This window comes from Barbatula barbatula (genome assembly GCF_947034865.1).
Source record: "Barbatula barbatula genome assembly, chromosome: 9".
In the NCBI taxonomy this organism is placed as follows: domain Eukaryota; kingdom Metazoa; phylum Chordata; class Actinopteri; order Cypriniformes; family Nemacheilidae; genus Barbatula; species Barbatula barbatula.
Genome location: NC_136772.1, coordinates 24,310,466 through 24,334,745, shown reverse-complemented (window position 1 = coordinate 24,334,745; position 24,280 = coordinate 24,310,466). Strand labels below are relative to the sequence as shown.

Genomic DNA, 24,280 nt, shown 5'->3' with positions numbered 1-24,280 from the left:
CAGTCCATCTCTCTCATCTCCTCTTCTGCACGAGCGCGCGACGCGTCCAGTGAGTCCACAGCAGAATCAGACACATCCCCTTCAAACCTCGGTCTGATCTCAGTCACGTGCAGTGAAATACTGTAGTCGAATTCATAGATATGATCGTGTTTTCAACATCAATATTAAAGTACAGCCTAATGCGTAAAATATAGTAAATCGGTACAGACTGTATACTTTAGTAAGTCCATTATCCTTCATTTACCACAATTTGCCATAGAGTTTGCTTCTCTCACCCTTACAGAACAACCACATGAATTTCAAAATATGATCATGCAAGAATTATGAAACGTTTTTATAAAGTTATTTTACATTTGTCTCAGGAAAGAAAAGTGAATCAATTCAATTGATGCAAAAAAATAAAATAAAACCAGAACATTTTTATAAGCCACCGAACAGTGAAACAAGCCACATAACTGGACCAACAACCGAATCATAACACTCATCAATCGTGAAAGATGTTTAAAATACATGTTTTAATACAGATACAAATAAAGCAAGATGATTTGGTTCTGGACATTTTTGGTTTGGCCGCAGTTTTTCATTTGGAGTGCAGCGTGTGATGAGTTGCACTCACAGTAATGTTTGAGCTTAAACAACCATTTATTTCATCAGAAAGCCTTCACGCTCTCCTCCTACATTGCTGCGTTTCAAGAAGGGATGAGTTGCAGATCTCACATTTAAGCAGATTAAGATAAACCACAGTTTACAGCCTTTGATGAAACTCAATATTCAGAAACAGTGGATGACATTGACAGGTGGAGGTGACATGTTTGGAATGGACACATGCATCATCTGGTATAAAAATGTTTGTTAAGCTCAGTCGGCACACCTCCGACTCTGAACAAAACCTGTGATGGTCAACTGAGAAATCCTTTGGAATGAGTTACTTCTGATAGTGTCTTGTTGGTTTTGGAGACACAGACACACATCAGGCCAGCAGTATGCGGAAGTCTATAGATTAAATGTCCGCTGTTTCTTGTGTAAACTGACGTGCTATCTCGCTTTGATCAATGAGGTGCTTTTTTATGGACTTGATAACATGATAATTCTCACCAGACAAGTGCATGTGTGCGAACTTTAGCTCACCATGGTAACAAATGAGTCTTGCTGGTCACTATGGTAATGTCGTCATCTGCACTGGTGTATAAAAATACAATCCATCAAGTGACGTGGGGCATCAGTCCAGAACTTTCTCTACTCCATACCACACACATGCACACGGAGTTGACAAACGACAGCCATACGATCAAATTATTCATTTTATGGTGCAGCGATTTTCTTAATCATGACCATTTATACGTATGTACAGTGCCTTCATTTTATTCACATTTTGTCATATACATTAATCTACACTCCATGCACAAAAATGATACAACAAAAAAACTTTATTAAACTTTTTTTTATCACAAATTAAAAACTAAATATGTACATTGCATAAATATTCGTACCCTTTTCTGGGACACCTGAAATTGAGCTCAGAAGCATTATATTCACATTCATGCATTTGCCATACGCTTTTATCCAAAGCGACTTACATTGCATTATCCTATACATTTGTTTCTGACTATGTGCAATCCACTGGGATCGAACCCACGACCTTGGCATTGTTAGCACCAAACTCATTTGTTTTGTTTGTTGATGTAGGTCAGTGGTAAGATCATGATGCTAACAATGCCAAGGTCGTGGGTTCGTTCCCTGGGGATTGCACATACTTACAAACAAATGTATAGGATAATGCAATGTAAGTCGCTTTGGATAAAAGCGTATGGCAAAGGCTTGAATGAAAATGTAAACCTGTCACAAATACAATTGAATAAGTATGATTTGGAGCGGCACATTCCTCTCAATAAAAGGTGGAACAGCTGAAAAAAACATCAACGTAAAAACCAAGCTCTGAGACAGGATTGTATCGAGACACAGATTTTCTGATGAATCTCATTTTCATGCATCATGTCTAGAGAAAACCAAGCACTGCTCAACACCTTTACAATACAATAATCTCCACAGAAAAGTGTGAAACTGCATCATGATGTGGGGTGTCTTTCAGCTACAGGGCCATTTGTCGGAGAAGAAGCTCAACGGCACAAAATACAGAGATAATGATCCTGAAAACCTATCCCCGAACATTCAGGACATCAGACAGGGCAGAAGGTTCATTCTCCAACATGACACAGCTAAACAATGCAAGAGTGGCTTATGGACAACTCTGTCAATGTCCTTCGGTGGTCCAGCTAACCCAACTGAACATCTCTGTAGAAACCTGTAAATGTCCGTCTCCTGATGATCTTCATTCAACCAGGCAGAGGTTGAGATGATCTGAGGAGAATAATTGCCATTTATTTGCATCCTTTTGATAAAAACAGAGCTGCTTAATGTGATACCAACACCATACTTCTAAGACCCCGTAGCAAGTGTCTATATTTAGCCAAGTTGACATCAAAAGGAAAACACAACTTTTGTAAGTCAATCCAGGACATAGTATTACGACTGGTGTCCACAGAAAAGAAACACAATGTCAGTTGATCTCAAACAAACAGATACAAACACACATGTCTCGCTGCAGTGATTCACAGTGTGGTTGAAATGGTTTCTGGGTTTTTGTTGGGTCTGCAGCCGCTCATGGACTACAGCATAACTCATGTGCACAGGGAAGAAAGATTCAGCACAATCAGTTGACACGTGTCATAATTCAAACAATTCAACAGATCATATTCAAAGACTGGTGCAATGGGAATTTCTTACAAATCACTTGTTCCAAATTTGCGTGTTTTTTTGTAAACATTAAGCAGAATGTTGACCCTGCTCTTTGGCATACAAGGGCTATTATGATAATGCTAAAGCCTGATTTTTACTTCTGCGACGGACCTACTCCGTATCCTCAACGCTGTGGGCTACGTGTCGGTGTACATTTATACTGCTGCGTCATTGTCTGCGTCGACAGGCAATGATCACTAGGCGTCAGTGCCCACATACGTGTTGCTTGTGTAACCGAGACAAGAGCCGAAAAAGAGTTTTGAGAAGCATTAGCAGTGATAACAGCAAGTGAACGGTCACTTGTGTTGCAGCTTGAGATGTTAAATACAGAAGAACAAATCATTTACTTAGATAATTCATTGGGAAATGCGGTTCGCGTAGGGTATTCATTGACATTTTTCGAGAGGTGCGGATCAGGCTACAGTGTAGGGTACGCGGCTCTGCATAGGGCTAAGGCGTAGGTAATGGCGTACACGCGAGCATTAACTGAACTTAAGAGAACATTCATCTATATGAAGCCGTATGACAGCTTTGTGTAAAGACCACACTGATATGTCCGTCTTTATTCACTGAAAATATGATATGCAATCCGTCCGCTACAGTATGAGTCTCAGATCAGTTGCTGGGGTCCAGTGAGTTCTGAATGGTTGAATTTACTCACTGTGAGAAGTTGAACACATTAAGTGAATTTGAATACACAAGATCTGAAAGAGTCCATTAGAAGGGTCTAAGTATACGAACTTAGGGTTTAAAGGTGTGTTCAGAGGTGTATAAACACCTTACATAATAAACAATACATTAAAATGAGCTATTTCGGTCTACATACACCGCGAGTCCCCTTACATGGCATTCGCCATATTGTTTCTACTGTACATTAGCCCTAAACGGACAGATCGCTGTATGGAGCGACTTTGGTAAAGAAGCGAAAACGCACCAAGCTCTTAACCCTGTGCCAGCCCCCGTAGTGTTTCGTAAGGGAGGGGTGGTGGGCTGAACCGTTGGTTGCAATTCGCAACCCCATCACTATATGCCGCTACATTTCATACATTGGACCTTTAAAGTGAAAACTCTTTTACAAGAACCTCGATGTGATTTCTTGGAACCAGAGTCGTAAAATCTGGAATGTTCTGATGTTTACACACTTTACATCAAAACAGTGATGCTAGTATTACTCTGTTCTGTGTCTTCAGTCATTTATTCCAGCTCTTTACTTGATCCCAGACCGACAGTGTGTTTACAATATCTGTGTACAGCGCAGCAGTGCCCTCTCTCTCTCTCTCTCTCTCTCTCACACACATATACAGAGTACAAAATAAATCATCCGTACTTATCTTACATCCCATTAAAATGTTCAATACATGTATCAACAAAGGTCTTTATAATCATTTGTGTATATTTTGTTAACTCAGCAGTCACATTACCCAAGCAATGACTTGTTTTGATCAGTTGTCCGATCGATGAGGAAGGAAGAGTGTCATTCATAAACATTACTCGCACCAACGTCCGGTAAATAACCTCTTGAATGATTATAATATAATACACATTGACGTCACCTATTCTGTCATACGTCTAGAGTTTATTGCAGCAAATGCAGACGACATGAATGAACTTTATGCATTCAATTACATGAACGTGATGGTTCGGTTTGAGTTCAAACCCCCTGCAGTACCACCGCAGACCCTCAATGAAGTCTGAATGACATTATACACATTTGTTTATTTTTGCTTAGGATATTACAAGGCGGTTTCCTAAATTTGATCTCCAATATGAGGTCCAAACCATTTTATAATGCTGTAACATTCCAAATCCAGAACGAGCAATTTAAAGTTAACTGCCCAGGGCATATCATGTCAAGGGGCCGCGGTCGCACGAACCAAACAATCCATAAAAGCTGGTAAACAAACATAAATCATGTACATTTACACACCAGCCCTCGAGCCTGCGACAACGGCCAAACCATCGTTTATAAAGCCTTTACAGCTTACAGTATTTCTTAATCCGGCCTCATGAAAATTAACCTTTTACTACAGTTAAAACCACAAAATAACATTGGTTATCAACATAGTAAAAAGATGGTTAATGCCATAAAACCATGGTTTTGCCATAAGTGATAAATACACCCAAAACACATGCTTACTACATGTTTATAGTCCCTCAAGACTAACATTTATTAAAAAAGCATTAAGATATCTTCATCTAAAATCAAGAAAAGCATTTTATTCAAAAACTCGAGATCTTAGTGTCTAGTTATTTTAATTAAAAACATCTTTCTAGTGATGCCAATACTGTTGTGAAGTATGTTTGCGTATAGTAAATGTAACTTAAGCCAAACAAAATATCCACAATTTCATTAAATATGAATGCATTTGAAAACGCTAAAACAAAAGGTTGTTTAAAGCTTTGTGGTTGTCAAACATCAGGAAATGGTTAAATGGACTGGTTACGCAGAACAGCAGTAAACTGTATGATCATTTATATGAATTGATCTGTGAGTGACACACTACAGTTCTTCATGATACACGATGCTTGGCCGTAACACACTTACGCACTAACTTTAGCAGAGCATCACAGTAACTCAATTACACAAACAGATCAATTCTCTGCAGACACACAGCGTATTCTCAACAGAACACAACACAAACACAACATACACCTACAGTAATGTGACTGAAACACAGAATAAAAGAGGATGAATGATCATCAAATGGATTATGTTTCAATCAATTGTGCCAAAATATCTTCGTGTATTTAAGGTGTACAGTTTCCATGTAGCCTATTTATGGGGAATCAAACCAACAATGATCATTTTGCCGCTAACTCAATGGTACAGGAGCACTATTAAATAGATCACAGGCCTACATGTATTACTGCGCAACCAAAATCAAGTGTGTATTGTGTGGGATTTATTGTGTATTTTTATTATTTATGTATGCATTTTTAATTTGTGGTAAAATGTGCTGTTTGTCTCATCTGGAAAATGAATGACCGGTCATCCTCCCCAGGCGGTGTCCCTCCATTAATGTTACAAACCTCTCTCATCAGAAAGTGTTCCTTCGACCAAATGGAGGTATAATTCAATATGAACAACACACACATCTGACATTCGATTCTCGACTGATCATCAATATAACAACAGTGCACACTTAGCATAGAGTCGAAAAATCAATTTACACACCGTATATGTGACTGTGCAATGACTGCTTGTTAAAGTCCCTGTGAACCGTATCGTTTTTACTTGCGTATTCTGAGTTATTTCAGAGTGAAAAGGAATTTCAAAGGTGAAAATGAGTGCGACCTGGCTTGTGTGTTTCACTGCGAATGGATGAAATGATTGTGAAAACAGCTGTTGCGTTTTGAAATGACAGCAGACTGACGGTTGAAGGGGAGGGGTTACCGGATGCCCCGCCCAAGCCATCTAATTTACCTAATGTCAAATGGATAGTCACTTCAGGGCGGAAGTGCATTTTCAGATTTTAACAATTGTGAGGGTACATGCATTGTAAAACGAATATGAACCATATCGATAAACGCTGCATTATTTCATGAAAAAAATAGATTTTTTATTTCACTGGGACTTTAAACCTAATAATAAAGAAACCAGCGCAAATATTTCCACCCTCCAGCATCCCAACAGGTTTGACACAAACACTTTTTCATGGTTAACAACCATAATACACGACCCGAGCTCTTAAAATGCAAAGGTTCAAAAAGGTTATTCGCTTTTTATATTAAAGGTTATATTTTTGTTTCTCTGGTCTGCAAAAAAATGAATGTATCGAGAATGTTCGACATATTTAATGGTTATTTAATGACGTCGCTGTTTTCTAAAATGTACATCATTTACATCCCATCACTCTTTTTAATTCTGTGCATTCTTCTCTCTCACTTCGCCCCCTTGTGGTCATTAACAGTAAAGCGATCAATAAACAAGCGCATGTTCTAGTGAAGGTCTGATGATAACTTTGAGTTGAAGGTGATCATCCAATCCATTATGTTTGATACACGGCCAAAGAATATATGATCTCATTCACACAAAAACCTTTTGATTTTATTCAGGATAACATATAGAGAAGCACGTGTAGCGTTAAGGAGGCCAAATAAAGCCATATAATTACTGACCAGCGAGAAGCGTTTTAAATTATTGTCAATTAAATATAAAAACATGATGCCTCGTGCGATATTTGAATCACGTGATTTAGGATGAGACCAGTGAATTTTGAAATAATCCTCTGGGTCACATTTCCTTCACAACACAAATGGAATGAAAGCATATTCCAGCGTTTAATAATAATCACAATTTCCCAAATGTTTGGTGTTTCCCATTTTTATTATTAGGCGACTTGTTTTCTTGTTTATTTTACAACTAATAATCTTACACATGGCTACTGTAAGGTGTCAGTGCGTCAACGGAAGCTGCTATTACAACTCTTAACCGTCTACAAGCACCTTGGATACCGGTGAGTTTCCATAGCAACAACATCCGCCTTTTGAAGGATGGCGTGCGCGCGCGCCGGGGGTTTTCCTTGCGGCAACGACAACCGGTTTGTGTCGACTCAAGCGGAAACCGGCCGTGGTGTCTGCGCGCAGGCGCGGTCTGCTGCCTCGCGGATCCGTTAAACGACGAGCGCGCGTCGCTACGGAGGCCGAGAGGAGCGGCGGAAGGTCCCCGCCCGTGAGCATGGCGCCGTGCTAGAGATGAAGAGCGGAGGAAAACGCGAACATGCTTTAAAAACGCAGATTATAACGCACCGTTGGATCACGAACCGGTACCGGAGAACGGTCGACGGGGGTCTTCTGCTCGTGTGGGATGGTGAGCTGAGCAGATGTAGGGTTAGTGGTGAACGCGTCGATTCAGCTGTTGCGGGTGGGCCGCCGGTGGACCGGGAGGCTCCGTGATCATGGAGCGCTTCGGCGGGGCGCGGACAGACTTGTTTAAACGCGCATGAATAACGCTTTCGTGCTCGGCGCTGCGTGACTCTATTTCGCCTTTTTCTATCCGTTGTGACCGGTGAGATGCGCGAGTATAAAGTGGTGGTCCTCGGGAGCGGCGGGGTCGGTAAATCCGCCCTCACCGTGCAGTTCGTCACCGGGACGTTCATCGAGAAGTACGACCCGACCATCGAGGATTTTTACCGTAAGGAGATCGAGGTGGACTCGTCGCCGTCGGTGCTGGAGATCCTGGACACGGCGGGCACGGAGCAGTTCGCGTCCATGCGGGACCTGTACATTAAAAACGGACAGGGCTTCATCCTGGTCTACAGTCTGGTGAACCAGCAGAGCTTTCAGGACATCAAACCCATGAGAGACCAGATCATCCGAGTCAAGAGGTGAGACCCACCACAAACCCCCAAAAGAAATCATTCATGATGAAGTGAGATGTTTCTGAGCTTTGTTTGAACCCAACCCTTTTTGTTCTGAACTAGGTGAGCCTTTACAGGCCTGTTGCTTTATGATCAATACTATATGTTTGAAAGATTCACGTACATGCGATGAACCTTCTGTTTGTCCCCATCCACACCTAAAGAAAAGACACATTGAGTTCGTACATGATTCTCGGATATTTAGGAAAAGGGATACGGATAAATTCATATCTGTTATGTTAAACAACCTGTTTAAAGAGACCACGAGATCATATCCGGAGTCAAATCAATGCTAGTGTAATAGTCTCACACCCACAAAACTGGAGACAAATCTGAAGTTTCAAAGTCGCCATCTGATTCTGGGGGGGGGGCTGTATATGACATGAGAGTGATTTAAATGCTCCGCTTTAAGACTCTTAGAGGCAGTTTGGCTCAGCCTAAATGTCTAAATGTGCACTTGACCATGATGTCTCAGGGCGTCACTGTTATGAATGACAAAAACACGCCTCATAATTCTAGCAAAAATGCTGTTTAATAATATAATGTAAAACAGATCCATAGTCACACTGGTTAGTAGTTTTCAGTTCTGGAACATCATCCATCACCGTAGTAGGAAAGTTAATATTGTATTCTGTTGACTCTGTTGAACACAACATGAGAAATTAAAAATAATTTAGGAAAACAAACCTTAAATTTAAACATTTTTCCTACTATGGTAGTCAATGATGTCCGGGAGCTTGAAATGACTTACATTCTTCCAAATATCTTTCTCCGTGTCTATGAGAACAAAGTTATTGATACAGATATGAAATGACATAAGGTTGAGCAAATGATGACAGAACTTTAATTTTTTGGTGAACTATCCCTTTAAGAAGAACTAAAGAAATGATTTGGAGGAAAAATATAATAGATGTAGAAGTGCATCATAAAGTTGAGCTTTTCCCGAGCCAACACCGCTCTTCACTGTAAACCTCGCCGCTACGCTATTTCTCATGCAAGGAATATAGCCGCGCAGTCTCACACAAATGGCCTCACAGAATCGACAGTTTGAATAATTCAATGTCATGAATATTTCATACAGTTAAAGTGATGCATAATGATGGGAGAGACAGGACAGACGTCTGTCAGACAGCTCTCTCTAATTGAAGGGCGAGTGACATACAGTCAGTAAAGAGAGAGCGAAAGATTCTGATGTGTCTTTTCTGACAATGACTGAATCATCTAATTCTTTAGATTTACGTTAAATGAGGGACAGTGAGATCTTTCAGAAGGCCACAGTACATCATACAGCTGTGCTCAGACAAGCATCGCTCCAGTCGTTCCTGTCGGTTTGTGTGTGTTTGTAGAACGGTGCGTGAGAATGAAGGAACATTACACTGTCATTGTGAAATGACTTTTAAGAGATCATTTGTGGTTTGTTAATAACAGGGTGTGGCCTCTGTAGCCCCGCCCTCCTCATCCTCTAGTGATCACAGCACAGTTTGTGGTTATGGGTGGGACATTTCTTCTGTGAATGCACTGGAAATATTCCCATGATACCCCGAACTGTCCCTTTAAGACAAAAGGATTTATAGAAATGATCAGTTCCACTTTTACTACTAAAGCATTTTTGAGTAAATGAGCATCGACGTGTAAAGTGTAGATTGTAGAAGTTAACTTCATATTAAATCTCATATCTTATTTAGTCTTATGATGGTGTTCGAAACATTTCGTCTAATAAAAATGAATGCCCATTCTAGCCTAAAATCAGACGAACCGGAAAACATATACATGGATCTGGTGTAAAATGACATGTTCCGTGAGATTCATCCGTGCTCTCCTGTGTGTTTTTCAGGTATGAGAAGGTGCCGGTGATGCTGGTGGGGAATAAGGTGGATCTGGAGTGCGAGCGGGAGGTGTCGGAGAGCGAGGGCCAGGCGCTGGCTGAGGAGTGGGGCTGTCCCTTCATTGAGACTTCAGCCAAGAGTAAAACCATGGTGGATGAACTTTTCGCTGAGATCGTACGGCAGATGGACTACGCAGCCCAGCCGGACAAAGACGATCCGTGCTGCTCTTCCTGCAATATACAATAACCCCGAAACACACGCAGAACACACATCACTGTAGCTTTGATAGACGTTCTGATGTCTGCGGTTGTCCATCCTTCTGTATCTACAGACACGCTGACGGTGATCTGGAGGATCTTTTTCAAGTGAAGTTCTTGTTGGATGAGACACAGTAGAGCGTTTGCCTTTGGTTTCAACAGAATCCTTCTGCGGGGACGAGTTGGACTTTTGTGTTTTATTGTGTTGACGATTTCATCTGAATTTGTCAAAAGGTCGGAGAGAGAGAGAGAGAGAGAGAGAGAGAGAGAGAGAGAGAGAGAGAGAGAATGTCTTCTTAAAGTGATACTTCACCCAAATATTAAAGTTCTGTCACCATTTACTGTCCTTCGAGTTGAGTTGAGATAAATGTGTTTGTTCTGATGAGACAGATATTTGGAAGAATGTTTATAACCAGATGGATTAAGCCCCCCATTGCCTAGCATAGTAGGAAACAAATACAATGATAAGTCAAAAATGCCACAGAACTGTATGTGTCCTACATTCTTCAAAATGTCTTCTCTGGTGTATGACAGAACAAATAAAATGTATACAGATTCGGAACAACTCAAAGGTGAGTCAATTATGACAGATTTTTGGGTCAAGTATCCCTTTGAGCCTTTATCTGTGTTTTATCTAGAATTATTTAAAAAATTGTGTAATTATTTAAAATGATGTTTTTGGAAGTTAAAATCAGACACACCTGAAAGTCATCCGTGAATTGATTTTATCCACCAAAATAATGTTGACATCTCGACTGATAAAGTGTTTTTGGGTGAGACTCTCTGACCAATAACAGATAGGAGGGATTTTCATTTTGATGATGATGATGATGCTAGTTGTGCAGTGTTACACGTCGTCATTTCATATTTAATTATTGATTTAATAGAGAATTGATTCCAAATTTCGGCTTATCTTTAATTTAATATGGGTGTAGAAAACCAACTTAATTAATTGATATAACCCTAGAAAGATTTGTTGTGAAGTGAAAAATTCACTCATGATGGTGGACGGCTTGTGAAGTGTGTAGTGATGCGGGTGCTGTCCTAAAAGATGGCTCACTAGGTTCCATGGACAGTCAGTGGTGAGATATTCTTCATTTATTCTGATGTTCTACCATATACATTGAGAAGTAATGTGGCAATGCTAACATGAGCCTTGTACCGCCCAACTGCAGAGGATCAATGATGCTGCAAACAACAGGTGTTCTGTTATTAATGTCAGTTTTGTTGTTGTCATCATTTATTTATCTGTATCTGCAAATCGGGTTGATTTTTATTTTGGAATGCAAGGACTTTGACTCATTAATGAATGAATGAAGTTTTCCTAGATGTTGTCATGAACTGTCCGTCTCGTTTGGTTCGGCTTTGTTCACGTGTTACACCCCCATCAGTGCAAAGTTTGAATTTGTGGGTTTTCCAAGCAAGTTTAAAAGTGTCTGACATCAAGTTTGAAAGTTGAAATTTCTTTGCGAGTTGAATTGAAAGGTCATGGGTCTCTTTTCACCTGTGAACATAGAATTCCATAAAAAACAATTTCCATTATCTGAACAGGTCCTATAGGGCTCATTTGGATCTCTTTGTCTTTCTCTCTCTCTCTCTCACTCATGTAACCATCTCAGCTCTCTTTCTATAGTCTCAGTCCTATTTCTTCTCAATATTCTGCAATGCTTGTATGGCTGATTAATGCTGATGATGTTGTAAATACATTTGTAGAGAGGTGACTGGTTTTCTTGTTCTCCTCCTTATGACTGAACAGATGTGTTATGGAGATGGATAGTGTGTGTTTCAATAGAGAGCTCGGAGTCAGTATTCATTTGATTTATTTTTATGTGGACGTGTGCTCAATTCTCGTGAATGACCCGACTGAATGTTTGTTCGGCACCTAAATAAAGTGCATCCAACACACATACTGAATGACAAACCAACAAGTGATGTAATTGTGTTTCTGCTCCTTCACCTACACCATGTCTACTGTGGTGCTGCTACAGTCCATGTTCATTTGAGCACTTCGCAGAAGTTATTGCTTGAAACAACTTTCAAAAGACAGAAAAAACAATAAAGAGATTTGTCTTATTAAGAAAATAACATGAGTAGATCAAGTTTTCCTCTTTGGTCCGGATTACCAGCAGCGTTTATTTTATTTAAGTTGTACTGTTACATACCTAAATCAAAGGTTTCAATATGTATCAGTCAGGTAGATGACAAGGATTTATTTATAGTTGGATTTCTATCCTTTTGGTATTTAGTTTTGCCAATTTAAAGCCACAATATGGAATAACTTTATTATGTTGCACGGTGTGATTTATTTCATGCAGTTAAATGATCCCAAGAATGTGCAAATCCAGAGAAATTTATATTTAAACTAATGTCCAATCCCTTGTCCCCCTTGTATTTGTCTCATATCAGTGACTTAATATCCGCTGCTCTGCACGACGATAAACTAACACTCCACCTGCTCCGGAGCAGGTTATCCTCAGAGTCAGTTGCTATGGTTACTTACATAACCCGAAAGTAGATGTTATCCGCTTGCTTACTCTTAAATTTACCCGGGTAAGTCACAAAACCTGTTTTGTTGAATACACCCCTGTAGCTAACGGTACAGAATAATAATAATAATAAAGGAGTGTACATGAATATAGAATGTACTGTCCTTGTGGGTTCAAATTTAGTGTTTTGTGTCTGCTCTGATAGCATTGCTGACATTGCTTCATAGGGACTCGTTTTTTCGTCTGAATAAACCTGCATTCAGGTGTCTTTTAAGAGACACAATCTTAATATCATGATATGTTCAAAGCATATCTAGAATCACGCCACATGAGTGTCCTTCTTGAAAGCAGTGCTGAACAAACTCTATTATTTTCTATAAAAACATACACCTGACTGTTTATCTTGATCGACAGGGGTTCCGTCCAATCAGCAGTAACTTCCCCGGTCACACAAAGACCTAGATTTGTTGTTTGTTTTGCGATTTGTTTGGCACTTTACGGCTTCCGTACTTTGGCGAGTAAAGGAAACGCCAAAAAAGCATAAACATAGTTTGAAAACGACATCTCTCCTATATAACGCCATTAGCTTTAGGCTTTAAGGGTTTCTATATGAAGGGTATTTTATGATCCTTTAAAGAAAGGCAGACAGGTTCAAATGAAAAGCGTTTGTCTTCTGCGTCGCTGTACTCGCTCGTGATTGGCTGCTTAGCGTTCTGCGCTGTTGCGTCATAGAGCTTTAGACAGCCGAGCCTATAAAGCCTACGCGCGTCTTCTCAGATCTTCTCAGTGAGCATCGCTGTCAGTCGCAAGGTTCCTTCGCAGACTTCACGGCGCTTTACTCGGTTTCTGCTGAGGGTTCGTGTAAGAGATCAGATCACCGACTTAACGAGAGATCAGATCACCGATCGAGTTCTGTAAAAGAGCTCGCGCAAAACAGACGCGAAACGGCAGCGCGTGGTAGGTGACATTTGTTTTGATCTTGGTCTGTAACCTACTTCAGTCACACACACAACAGCACAACGTCTTGTAAGATGTATTCAGTGTTCGTATCTTCACAACATCTTACGATTACGAATCGATTATCGTGACTAAAAATACAGTTCAAAACATTGTGTATTTACGTTGAAAAACAACAGCAGCTGACCAAAACAAACGACAACTAGATGAGGTTAAAGTTTGTGAAGAAACTTTGTGTTGGCTTGAGAAAGTCTGGTGTAAAAGTTTGAATTGTGTAGAGTTGTACACTGTGAAAAGTGGACAGTTTAAAAGACAGACAGACAGATGAGTAGATAGAGGATGTTTAAAAGTTAATAATTGTAAAGAAAGAAAGACGAATGGATGAAAAGATAGAGATTAGTGCATTTAGCAGACACGTTTTTCCAAAGCGACAAAATAATTATCCTTTTTTTAAGAAAAGAGATAGAAAGGAAAAAGAGGTTAGTGTTATAGATAAAGAGATAAAGAGATAAAAAGATAATAAGATAGGTAGGTAGAGAATAATGCAGAGATTTATAGAGAGTGAGTGTATGCTTATGTTTAAAATATAAGAATTGTAAAGAAAGAAAGAGTAAATGTAAAGAAAGAAAGATGGAGGGATGGATAAATAGATAGAGATTAGTGCATTCAGCAGACACGTTTATCCAAAGCGACTATTCATTTTTTTTCAGAGACAAAATTATTATTGTATTTTTAAAGAAAATAGGTTAATAAAAAGCTAAAGAGATAAAAAGATAAATAGTAGTAAGATAGGTAGGTAGAGATGAATGCAGAGATTTATAGAGAGTGAGTGAATGTTTATGTTTGTAAGTTGTCAGTTGACATTTGGAACATAAACATCTTCCCTGAACATTCCGTCAATATATGTCAATGGGACTCTTTGGCATTTTTAGGGAAAACGTAAGTCCAATCCCTTAGAAAAGATATAGCAACTCGAGTGAGACCAGACTGAAGATGTGTGGGAAGTTTAGTGGCTGTAGCTTAAAAGCTCTAGGAGTAGCAGCAGCAGTCAGAATTTTTTTGGCGGAAGAATAATAATACGTTTATTTAGCATATCAGTATGTTGGCGCTCTCAAGCCAACATAATAACCAGCCGGGCTGTGAAACGAGTACAAATCAAGACATATGAATGTTGTGAGTGTAGATGTATACATTGGCAATAGATGTGATATACGTTCAGTCGATCAGAAACATCCGTTTGTACTGTAGTGCTGTTATTGACATATCTATTGATTATCGAGGTAAATAACACAATTTAGGTGTGTGTGTGTGTGTAAGAAACGGGTCTTGTGAAGTCGATGTGAATTGTTGTTTTTCTTTTTGCAGAGAAAATGATTCCGAACAGGTTTAGGCGTTTAAGGCCCATCAACACCACAGAACAACAAACTTGTTTAGGTAAAGTTTGCCATCTTAAATTAAAATATGTGACGTTTCTTCTTGAAGACCATATATAATATAAAAAAAATGACTTTGCAGGTGTTGATGATTTACGGCCACAACCACCAGCTGGGAAACGGCCTGTCCCACCACCGACCCCAAAAAAAAGAGCTGGATGTAGCGTCTGTAGCAGAATTCCATTTTTCGGTGAGTTGGACATTACACCAGTGTGCCAACGTGACTATGATCATGTCTTATCATAAAATACACGTTTCAACGTGAGATGTTATGTTGCTGTTAGACAACCCGGCCCCCAAAAGAATCCGGTTCCTAACCATCCCAGACGACAACCAACCGAAAAGAGTGTGGACACTAACTGAGGGGAGCCTTTTCACACCTCATATCATAAGAAGAAGAGAAGGTTGCAGCGTCTGCGGCTCCATTCCAAACATTGGTGAGTTTGTTAAAACAACACTAAACCAAATATTACAAATTGTCATATGTTATGAGGCTGGAAGGTGAAGCCAAAACACAAGATGCATACAAACGGTTTCGATCTGATGTTTTGTTGCGGTTAGTCACCCCACCACCAAAGAAAGTCCCGTTCCTAAAGGTCACGGATAACACATGGAACCGTGCGTGGAATCAGTCCGTCGCGCGGCACGTGGGTGAGCTCATAAAACATTGAACACCTGTGTTAAATTCCCGATCGTTGGAATGGAACGATCATTGATCGAGTGAAGTAAATCATGGCTATTAACATCAAATATATATTTTGCTTTGCAGGTGCCGTGCTGCCTCCGCTGAACCCACAGAAAAGCCCCCCGACACATGATGTATTTCATTCGTTATTGTATTTTCCTTTAAAATACATTCGTATCCAACAAATCAGCCTCTTACTAAACGCATTGAATATCTCTTGTTCCTGCTTTGTTTGAACAGCGGCTTCAGGTCCCCCAGCGTGTCCTGGATGAGGAAAGATGTGAAGACGAAGATGATGTGAGGACTTCTATTCAGTCGCTTAAGCGGAGTAAGACCTTTTTCATTCCTATGATTTCATGAAGCCTTGCATTTGTTGATATTGATGTTTTTCCAAACATGTGTTTCCATTAAACCTAATAATCAAGAGAGATTTTAATATGGTTTAAAGGCGCACACACATTATTATTACTGTCAAAGACAAAATGTGTTTTGAACACATGTTTTGAATGAGAGAATAAATATGCAAGAAATGCAAGTAGACACATCACACACTTAAATATACACATGTAGTATTCTGTTTCTTGACATTTCAGTTGAACACAAACAGTGCTGCCAACAGGTGTTAACACCTTTTTTAAAATATGTGTTTGTGTAAAACAGGACGATCAGACTGGAAACCTGGAGGACACGATGCTGCTGAAAATGTGAGTTGTAATGACACGTACTGTTACATTGATTTCACATCAGTAACCGTGCTAAAGTCTGTTTCACTTTTGCGTCTGACTTGTGTTTTGTGTTTTTTTTGTCTAGCAAAAAAGACTTATACACAATAGCGCTGCAGCAGAAAGCCATCTCTAAGGAGATGCTGAGCAGGAAAGAGAACCTGGAAAGACTGAGGTTGGAATGGAGGATAACCTACCGGAAGAGAGAAGAGAACCTCGTAAGAGCTCAAACTCTTACTTAAATATGCTAGCTTGTTACTAGGGTATTTCAGCTGGTAAGTATGTGTTTCAAGGGTGTTGTAGCTGGTAAATATGTGTTTCTAGGCTGTTGTAGCTGGTAAATAAGTTTTTCTAGGGTGTTGTAGCTGGTAAATATGTGTTTCTAGGGTGTTGTAGCTGGTAAGTATGTGTTTCTAGGGGGTTGTAGCTGGTAAATATGTGTTTCTAGGGTGTTGTAGCTGGTAAATATGTGTTTCTAGGGTGTTGTAGCTGGTAAATATGTGTTTCTAGGGTGTTGTAGCTGGTAAGTATGTGTTTCTAGGGTGTTGTAGCTGGTAAATATGTGTTTTTTAGGGTGTTGTAGCTGGTAAATATGTGTTTCTAGGGTGTTGTAGCTGGTAAATGTGTTTTAAAATGGTTCAAGGTTGTATCGAAATATAATCGCAGTACTTTTTTCAGGATAGTCTTTTAATGGTGTGATACCTCTACAGGGCTCTTGACTGCGACAAAAATATTAATTACATTAAAATCACGTGCGGGAGGGACCATAGGGGGTCGGTGCGTAGTGGATCGGGCGGCAGTCGGAGGAGAGTGCCTCGACAGCCCGATCCCTGGACACGGAAGCTAGCTCTAGGGACGTGGAACGTCACCTCGCTGGGGGGGAAGGAGCCTGAGATGGTGCGTGAGGTTGAGAGGTTCCGACTAGAGATAGTCGGGATCACCTCTACGCATGGCTTGGGCTCTGGAACCACACTCCTAGAGAGAGGGTGGACACTTCATCACTCTGAAGGTGCCCATGGGGAGAGGCGGCGGGCTGGTGTGGGTCTGCTTATAGCCCCCCCAGCTCTCCCGCCATGTGTTGGAGTTTACCCCGGGGGAACGAGAGGGTCGTTTCCCTGCGCCTACGGGTCGGGGTTAGGTCTCTCACTGTTGTTTGTGCCTACGGGCCGAACGGCAGTGCAGAGTACCCGACCTTCTTGGAGTCTCTGGGAGGGGTGCTGGAAAGTACTTTCCGACTGGGGACTCCGTCGTCCTACTGAGGGACTTCAACGCCCATGTCGGCAACGACAGTGACACCTGGAGGGGCGTGATTGGGAGGAACGGACCCCCTGATCTGAACCCGAGCGGTGTTCAGTTATTGGACTTCTGTGCTAGTCACAGTTTGTCTTTAACGAACACCATGTTCAAGCATAAGGGTGTCCATCAGTGCACGTGGCACCAGGACACCCTAGGCCGCAGGTCGATGATCGACTTTGTGGTCGTTTCATCTGACCTGCGACCATATGTTTTGGACACTCGGGTTAAGAAAGGGGCGGAGCTGTCAACTGATCACCACCTGGTGGTGAGTTGGATCCGATGGCAGGAGAGGAAGCTGGACAGACTCGGCAGACCCAAACGTACTGTAAGGGTCTGCTGGGAACGCCTGGCTGAGTCTCCTGTCAGAGAGATCTTTAACTCCCACCTCCGGCAGAGCTTTAACCAGATCCAGAGGGAGGCTGAAGACATTGAGTCCGAGTGGACCATGTTCTCCACCTCCATTGTCGAAGCGGCCACTCGGAGCTGTGGCCATAAGGTCTCCGGTGCCTGTCGAGGCGGGAATCCCCGAACCCGGTGGTGGACACCGGAAGTAAGGGAAACCGTCAAACTGAAGAAGGAGTCTTATCGGGCCTGGTTGGCTTGTGGGACTCCTGAGGCAGCTGACAGGTACCGGCAGGCCAAGCGGACTGCTGCCCGGGTGGTTGTGGAGGCAAAAACCCGGGCCTGGGAGGAGTTTGGTGAGGCCATGGAGAAGGACTATCGACTGGCCTTGAAGAGATTCTGGCAAACCGTCCGGCGCCTCAGGAGAGGGAAACAGTGCCCTACCAACGCTGTTTACAGTGGAGGTGGAAGGCTGTTGACCTCAACTGGGGATGTCGTCGGACGGTGGAAGGAGTACTTCGAGGATCTCCTCAATCCCACCGGCACGTCTTCCATTGAGGAAGCAGAGGCTGAGGGCTCAGAGGTGGACTCGTCCATCACCCAAGCCGAAGTCACTGAGGGAGTCAAGAAACTCCTAGGCGGATAGTAGAACCTCGGATTCAGGAGGAACAGTGTGGTTTTTGTCCAGGCCGTGGAACGCTGGACCAGCTCTACACCCTCTACAGGGTGCTGGAGGGTTCATGGGAGTTTGCTCAACCAATCCACATGTGTTTTGTGGATTTAGAGAAGGCATTCGACTGTGTCCCTCGTGGCATCCTGTGGAGGGTGCTTCGGGAGTATGGGGTCTGTGGTCCTTTACTAAGGGCTGTCAGGTCCCTGTACGGCCGAAGCAGGAGCTTGGTTCGCATTGCCGGCAGTAAGTTCCCAGTGCATGTCGGACTCCGGCAGGGCTGCCCTTTGTCACCGGTTCTGTTCGTAATTTTTATGGACAGAATTTCTAGGCGCAGCCAGGGGCCGGAGGGTGTCAGGTTTGGGGACGACACGATCTCGTCTCTGCTATTTGCGGATGATGTTGTCGTGTTGGCCCCTTCAAACCAGGACCTTCAGCATGCACTGGGACGGTTTACAGCAGAGTGTGAAGCGGCTGGAATGAAAATCAGTACCTCCAAATCCGAGGCCATGGTCCTCAGTCGGAAAAGGGTGGCTTGCCCACTTCAGGTTGGTGGAGAGTTCCTTCCTCAAGTGGAGGAGTTTAAGTATCTCGGGGTCTTGTTCACAAGTGAGGGAAGGATGGAATGGGAGATTGACAGACGGATCGGTGCAGCTTCTGCAGTAATGCGGTCGATGTACCGGTCCGTCGTGGTGAAGAAAGAGCTGAGCCGCAAGGCGAAGCTCTCAATTTACCGGTAAATCTACGTTCCTACTCTCACCGAGCTTTGGGTCATGACCGAAAGGACAAGATCCCGGATACAGGCGGCTGAAATGGGTTTCCTCCGCAGGGTGGCTGGGCGATCCCTTAGAGATAGGGTGAGAAGCTCGGTCACCCGGGAGGAGCTCGGAGTAGAGCCGCTGCTACACCACATCGAGAGGGGTCAGCTGAGGTGGATTGGGCATCTGTTACGGATGCCTACTGGACGCCTTCCCCAGAAGGTGTTCCGGGCCCGTCCGACCGGGAGGAGACCCCGGGGAAGACCTAGGACACGCTGGTGGGACTATGTCTCCCGGCTGGCCTGGGAACGCGTCGGTGTCCCCCCGGAAGAGCTGGAGGAAGTGTCTAGGGTGAGGGATGTCTGGGCATCTCTGCTTAGACTGCTGCCCCCGCGACCCGGCCCCGGATAAGCGGTAGAAAATGGATGGACTACGGTAACACAAATGCGGAAGTGCTTATACAGTGTCTGGGACGCAGCATCTGTTGATCTGTTATTATGGATCACGATTACTCTTTGGCGAGTAAAGGAAACCCAAGAAGTGTAAACGTCGTTTACTTTTTAAACGATGAATGTTTTATACACGTAAAACGGTGTAACATCACGCTACCAAAACAATTAACAAAGTCCAATATCATTTTCTCGGGCACCTTAGCATTACATTCCACGTTTCTTGCAAGCTAATTCATTCATTCATTTTCTACCGCTTATCCGGAGCCGGGTCGCGGGGGCAGCAGTCTAAGCAGAGATGCCCAGACATCCCTCACCCTAGACACTTCCTCCAGCTCTTCCGGGGGGACACCGACGCGTTCCCAGGCCAGCCGGGAGACATAGTCCCACCAGCGTGTCCTAGGTCTTCCCCGGGGTCTCCTCCCGGTCGGACGGGCCCGGAGCACCTTCCGTGGAAGGCGTCCAGTAGGCATCCGTAACAGATGCCCAAGCCACCTCAGCTGACCCCTCTCGATGTGGAGGAGCAGCGGCTCTACTCCGAGCTCCTCCCGGGTGACCGAGCTTCTCACCCTATCTCTAAGGGATCGCCCAGCCACCCTGCGGAGGAAGCTCATTTCAGCCGCCTGTATCCGGGATCTTGTCCTTTCGGTCATGACCCAAAGCTCATGACCATAGGTGAGAGTAGGAACGTAGATTGACCGGTAAATTGAGAGCTTCGCCTTGCGGCTCAGCTCTTTCTTCACCACGACGGACCGGTACATCGACCGCATTACTGCAGAAGCTGCACCGATCCGTCTGTCAATCTCCCGTTCCATCCTTCCCTCACTCGTGAACAAGACCCCGAGATACTTAAACTCCTCCACTTGAGGAAGGAACTCTCCACCAACCTGAAGTGGGCAAGCCACCCTTTTCCGACTGAGGACCATGGCCTCGGATTTGGAGGTACTGATTTTCATTCCAGCCGCTTCACACTCTGCTGTAAACCGTCCCAGTGCATGCTGAAGGTCCTGGTTTGAAGGGGCCAACACGACAACATCATCCGCAAATAGCAGAGACGAGATCGTGTCGTCCCCAAACCTGACACCCTCCGGCCCCTGGCTGCGCCTAGAAATTCTGTCCATAAAAATTACGAACAGAACCGGTGACAAAGGGCAGCCCTGCCGGAGTCCGACATGCACTGGGAACTTACTGCCGGCAATGCGAACCAAGCTCCTGCTTCGGCCGTACAGGGACCTGACAGCCCTTAGTAAAGGACCACAGACCCCATACTCCCGAAGCACCCTCCACAGGATGCCACGAGGGACACAGTCGAATGCCTTCTCTAAATCCACAAAACACATGTGGATTGGTTGAGCAAACTCCCATGAACCCTCCAGCACCCTGTAGAGGGTGTAGAGCTGGTCCAGTGTTCCACGGCCTGGACAAAAAACACACTGTTCCTCCTGAATCCGAGGTTCTACTATCGGCCGTATTCTCCTCTCCAGTACCCTGGCATAGACTTTCCCGGGAAGGCTGAGAAGTGTGATGCCCCTGTAGTTGGAACACACCCTCCGGTCCCCCTTCTTAAAAAGAGGGACCACCACCCCGGTCTGCCATCCCAGAGGCACTATCCCCGACCGCCACGCGATGCTGCAGAGGCGTGTCAGCCAAGACAGCCCCACAACATCCAGAGACTTGAGGTACTCAGGGCGAATCTCATCCACCCCCGGTGCCTTGCCACTGAGGAGTTTCTTGACTACCTCAGTGACTTCGGCCTGGGTGATGGACGAGTCCACCTCTGAGCCCTCAGCCTCTGCTTCCTCAATGGAGGACGTGACGGTGGGATTGAGGAGATCCTCGAAGTACTCCTTCCACCGTCCGACGACATCCCCAGTTGAGGTCAACAGCCTCCCACCTCCACTGTAAACAGCGTTGGTAGGGCACTGTTTCCCTCTCCTGAGGCGCCGGACGGTTTGCCAGAATCTCTTCGAGGCCAGTCGATAGTCCTTCTCCATGGCCTCACCAAACTCCTCCCAGGCCCGAGTTTTTGCCTCCACAACCACCCGGGCAGCAGTCCGCTTGGCCTGCCGGTACCTGTCAGCTGCCTCAGGAGTCCCACAAGCCAACCAGGCCCGATAAGACTCCTTCTTCAGCTTGACGGTTTCCCTTACTTCCGGTGTCCACCACCGGGTTCATTACGATGACATAAAATTAAATTCATTCATTACCTCGTCCATGAACCTCTGGATGGTGAAAACCACATGTTCTGTAATTCCACTTTTCTACATAATGTCATTTCGTTCCACCTTTTGTTGTTATTTACAATGTGCACCACCTAGCGCTCCAAATCTACATATCGTGGTTTTAATATTAAATATTAATAGATCGCCATTCAAATTTTCGAAAAATCTACAGAATTCCAACGCAGAATAAACAATGCCACTTGAAAAAAAAACTTTGCGCGCAAAACCTATTCTATTAAATTATATTTATATAGCGCTTTTCAGAATGTACAATGTTCCAAAGCAGCTTTACTGGAGAAAATAAGAAAAACTATAAAAAACACAAAAAGGTCAAACACAGCACAGTTCATGGTGTTTATAGAACAAGCAAGATTATTGTAGTAAATAATATCTAATGTCAGCATCTCCCGGTGGTTTATTTTGCATGAAGTGAATGTGTCTTTAATCTAGATTTAATTTGGGGCGAGTGTGTCTGACCCTGGGATAATATCAGGAAGGTTATTCCAGAGTTTAGGTGCTACATATGAGAAAGCTCGACCCCCTTTTTGTGGATTTAGTTATTCTAGGTATTATCAAAAGTCGTGCGTTTTGAGATCTTAGATGGCTTGATGGGTTGTAGTGTGTAGAAAGCTCTGTTAGGTAGGTAGGGGCTAAACCCTTTAATAATAGACAAATGTGATTAAAATCATGCAATGGATTTGGTAAATTTCATTAATTATTTACAATCATTTATATTAAGTTTGCTTATGGGCTAGTTGTCATGTCACTTTAAATTTGAAACGCCCTGCCCCACGTCTAAAGACCGCTAAGCACAGGACATAATTGACTGGTCCGGTGAAACTGAAATAAACCTCCACTCGCAGTCGGAAGAGGAAGCTTCTACTTTTTAGAGGGGTCATTTTCCATTTTTAAAAGTTTCCATTTGTGGATAATGGCTCTCACAGCGGTTCGCTGGAGTCCCAAAGCCTTTGAAATGGTGTAGAAAGGGTTACAAGACCATTTCTATTTCTTTGTTTCTCATCTGTTCTTAAACTTTTTTAGATGGTGGCATGTGTTGCTATTTGAGATCTTTTAGACTACTTCAGTTTCTCAGACAGGTTCTACTCAAGCCTATTTACTGCCAGACCTTGAATCAAGAAATCTCTTGAGTGTGGCCAGTGAAATTGAACTCTGTTGTTCAATTCATCAGTCAATTCATGATTTAACAAGAGGGCAATTACTTTTTCACATAAGGTCAGAAATGTTTGGATTATTTTTTCCCTTAATAAATAAAACCATCATTTAAAAACTGTATTTTGTATTTACTCTGGTTTCATTTGTGTAATATTATAATGTGTGGATGATCTGGATCATTTGAGCATGACAAATATGCAAAAAGCTAAAATCCTGAAGGGGTAAATCCTTTTTCTCACCACTGTATAATCACCTTGCAAATATATTTTTGCAATTTTTTTCACAGGTAACTCAATAACAATCACAGCTTCAACAATACTTCCAGTGTAATTCATGAGTTATGTTTATATTTTCAATTTGTAAAAGGCAATAAGTGGATCATACAGATTTGAAAGTTAAGGATTAAGTTTGTGTATCCATTGAACTAAACACAATCATAACATCTTGACTCGTTTCGGTCGTGACTGCACATTGTCTTTAGTGCTGATATAATGTTTTGGTAGTGTCAATATAACTCAAGAGACACCTGTCTTATGATGCAGAACTATATCTATAAATATCATGTGTATGTCTGCAACACTAGTTATACACATGTATGAATATCAAAGGTTACGTGCTGCTGTGAAGAGCCAAACTAAATTGATATAAACTGAAGATGTTTTTCATTTAGTACTGCCCTTCACATGTATGACCACATGTTCCACAGACATAAGTGAGATTTAGCCTTCAAGTCAAAAGAGTTTACAGACCCCTGCTCTCAATGCATCCTATAGATATACTGTATTATGGGCAAACTGATGTCGTTTAAAATCATATACATTATTAGTTCTCCAAAGTATTTAGATTAT

At 42.7% G+C, this 24,280-nt stretch overlaps 3 protein-coding genes across 5 annotated transcripts in view; 2 read left to right on the top strand and 1 right to left on the bottom strand.

The window, feature by feature from the left end:
* The window catches only part of cUnh2orf76 (chromosome Un C2orf76 homolog), a 292,668-nt gene that overhangs the window by 23,124 nt on the left and 245,264 nt on the right, over positions 1–24,280 (bottom strand). The gene's annotated exons all lie outside the window — the stretch shown is intronic.
* On the top strand, positions 7,313–12,314 carry rap2aa (RAP2A, member of RAS oncogene family a). Its single transcript, XM_079463540.1, has 2 exons — positions 7,313–8,123; positions 9,991–12,314. Exons 1-2 carry the CDS (start codon positions 7,810–7,812, stop codon positions 10,226–10,228), a joined length of 552 nt encoding a protein of 183 aa, XP_079319666.1. The 5' UTR covers positions 7,313–7,809; the 3' UTR covers positions 10,229–12,314.
* Positions 13,507–17,898, top strand: LOC306898428 (uncharacterized protein). The gene is made up of 9 exons (XM_079463892.1): positions 13,507–13,682; positions 15,048–15,116; positions 15,198–15,305; positions 15,400–15,552; positions 15,677–15,766; positions 15,885–15,934; positions 16,041–16,128; positions 16,461–16,504; positions 16,611–17,898. The coding sequence occupies exons 2-9, from the start codon at positions 15,053–15,055 to the stop codon at positions 16,656–16,658; spliced, it is 645 nt and encodes a 214-aa protein (XP_079320018.1). The 5' UTR covers positions 13,507–13,682; positions 15,048–15,052; the 3' UTR covers positions 16,659–17,898.

Coding starts and splice junctions, on each gene's coding strand:
- rap2aa (XM_079463540.1), top strand. CDS start 7,810: ATGCGCGAGTATAAAGTGGTGGTCCTCGGGAGCGGCGGGGTCGGTAAA. Junction 8,124..9,990: donor CAGATCATCCGAGTCAAGAG/GTGAGACCCACC, acceptor TGTGTTTTTCAG/GTATGAGAAGGTGCCGGTGA.
- LOC306898428 (XM_079463892.1), top strand. CDS start 15,053: ATGATTCCGAACAGGTTTAGGCGTTTAAGGCCCATCAACACCACAGAA. Junction 15,306..15,399: donor TAGCAGAATTCCATTTTTCG/GTGAGTTGGACA, acceptor TGTTGCTGTTAG/ACAACCCGGCCCCCAAAAGA. Junction 15,935..16,040: donor AAAGCCCCCCGACACATGAT/GTATTTCATTCG, acceptor TTGTTTGAACAG/CGGCTTCAGGTCCCCCAGCG.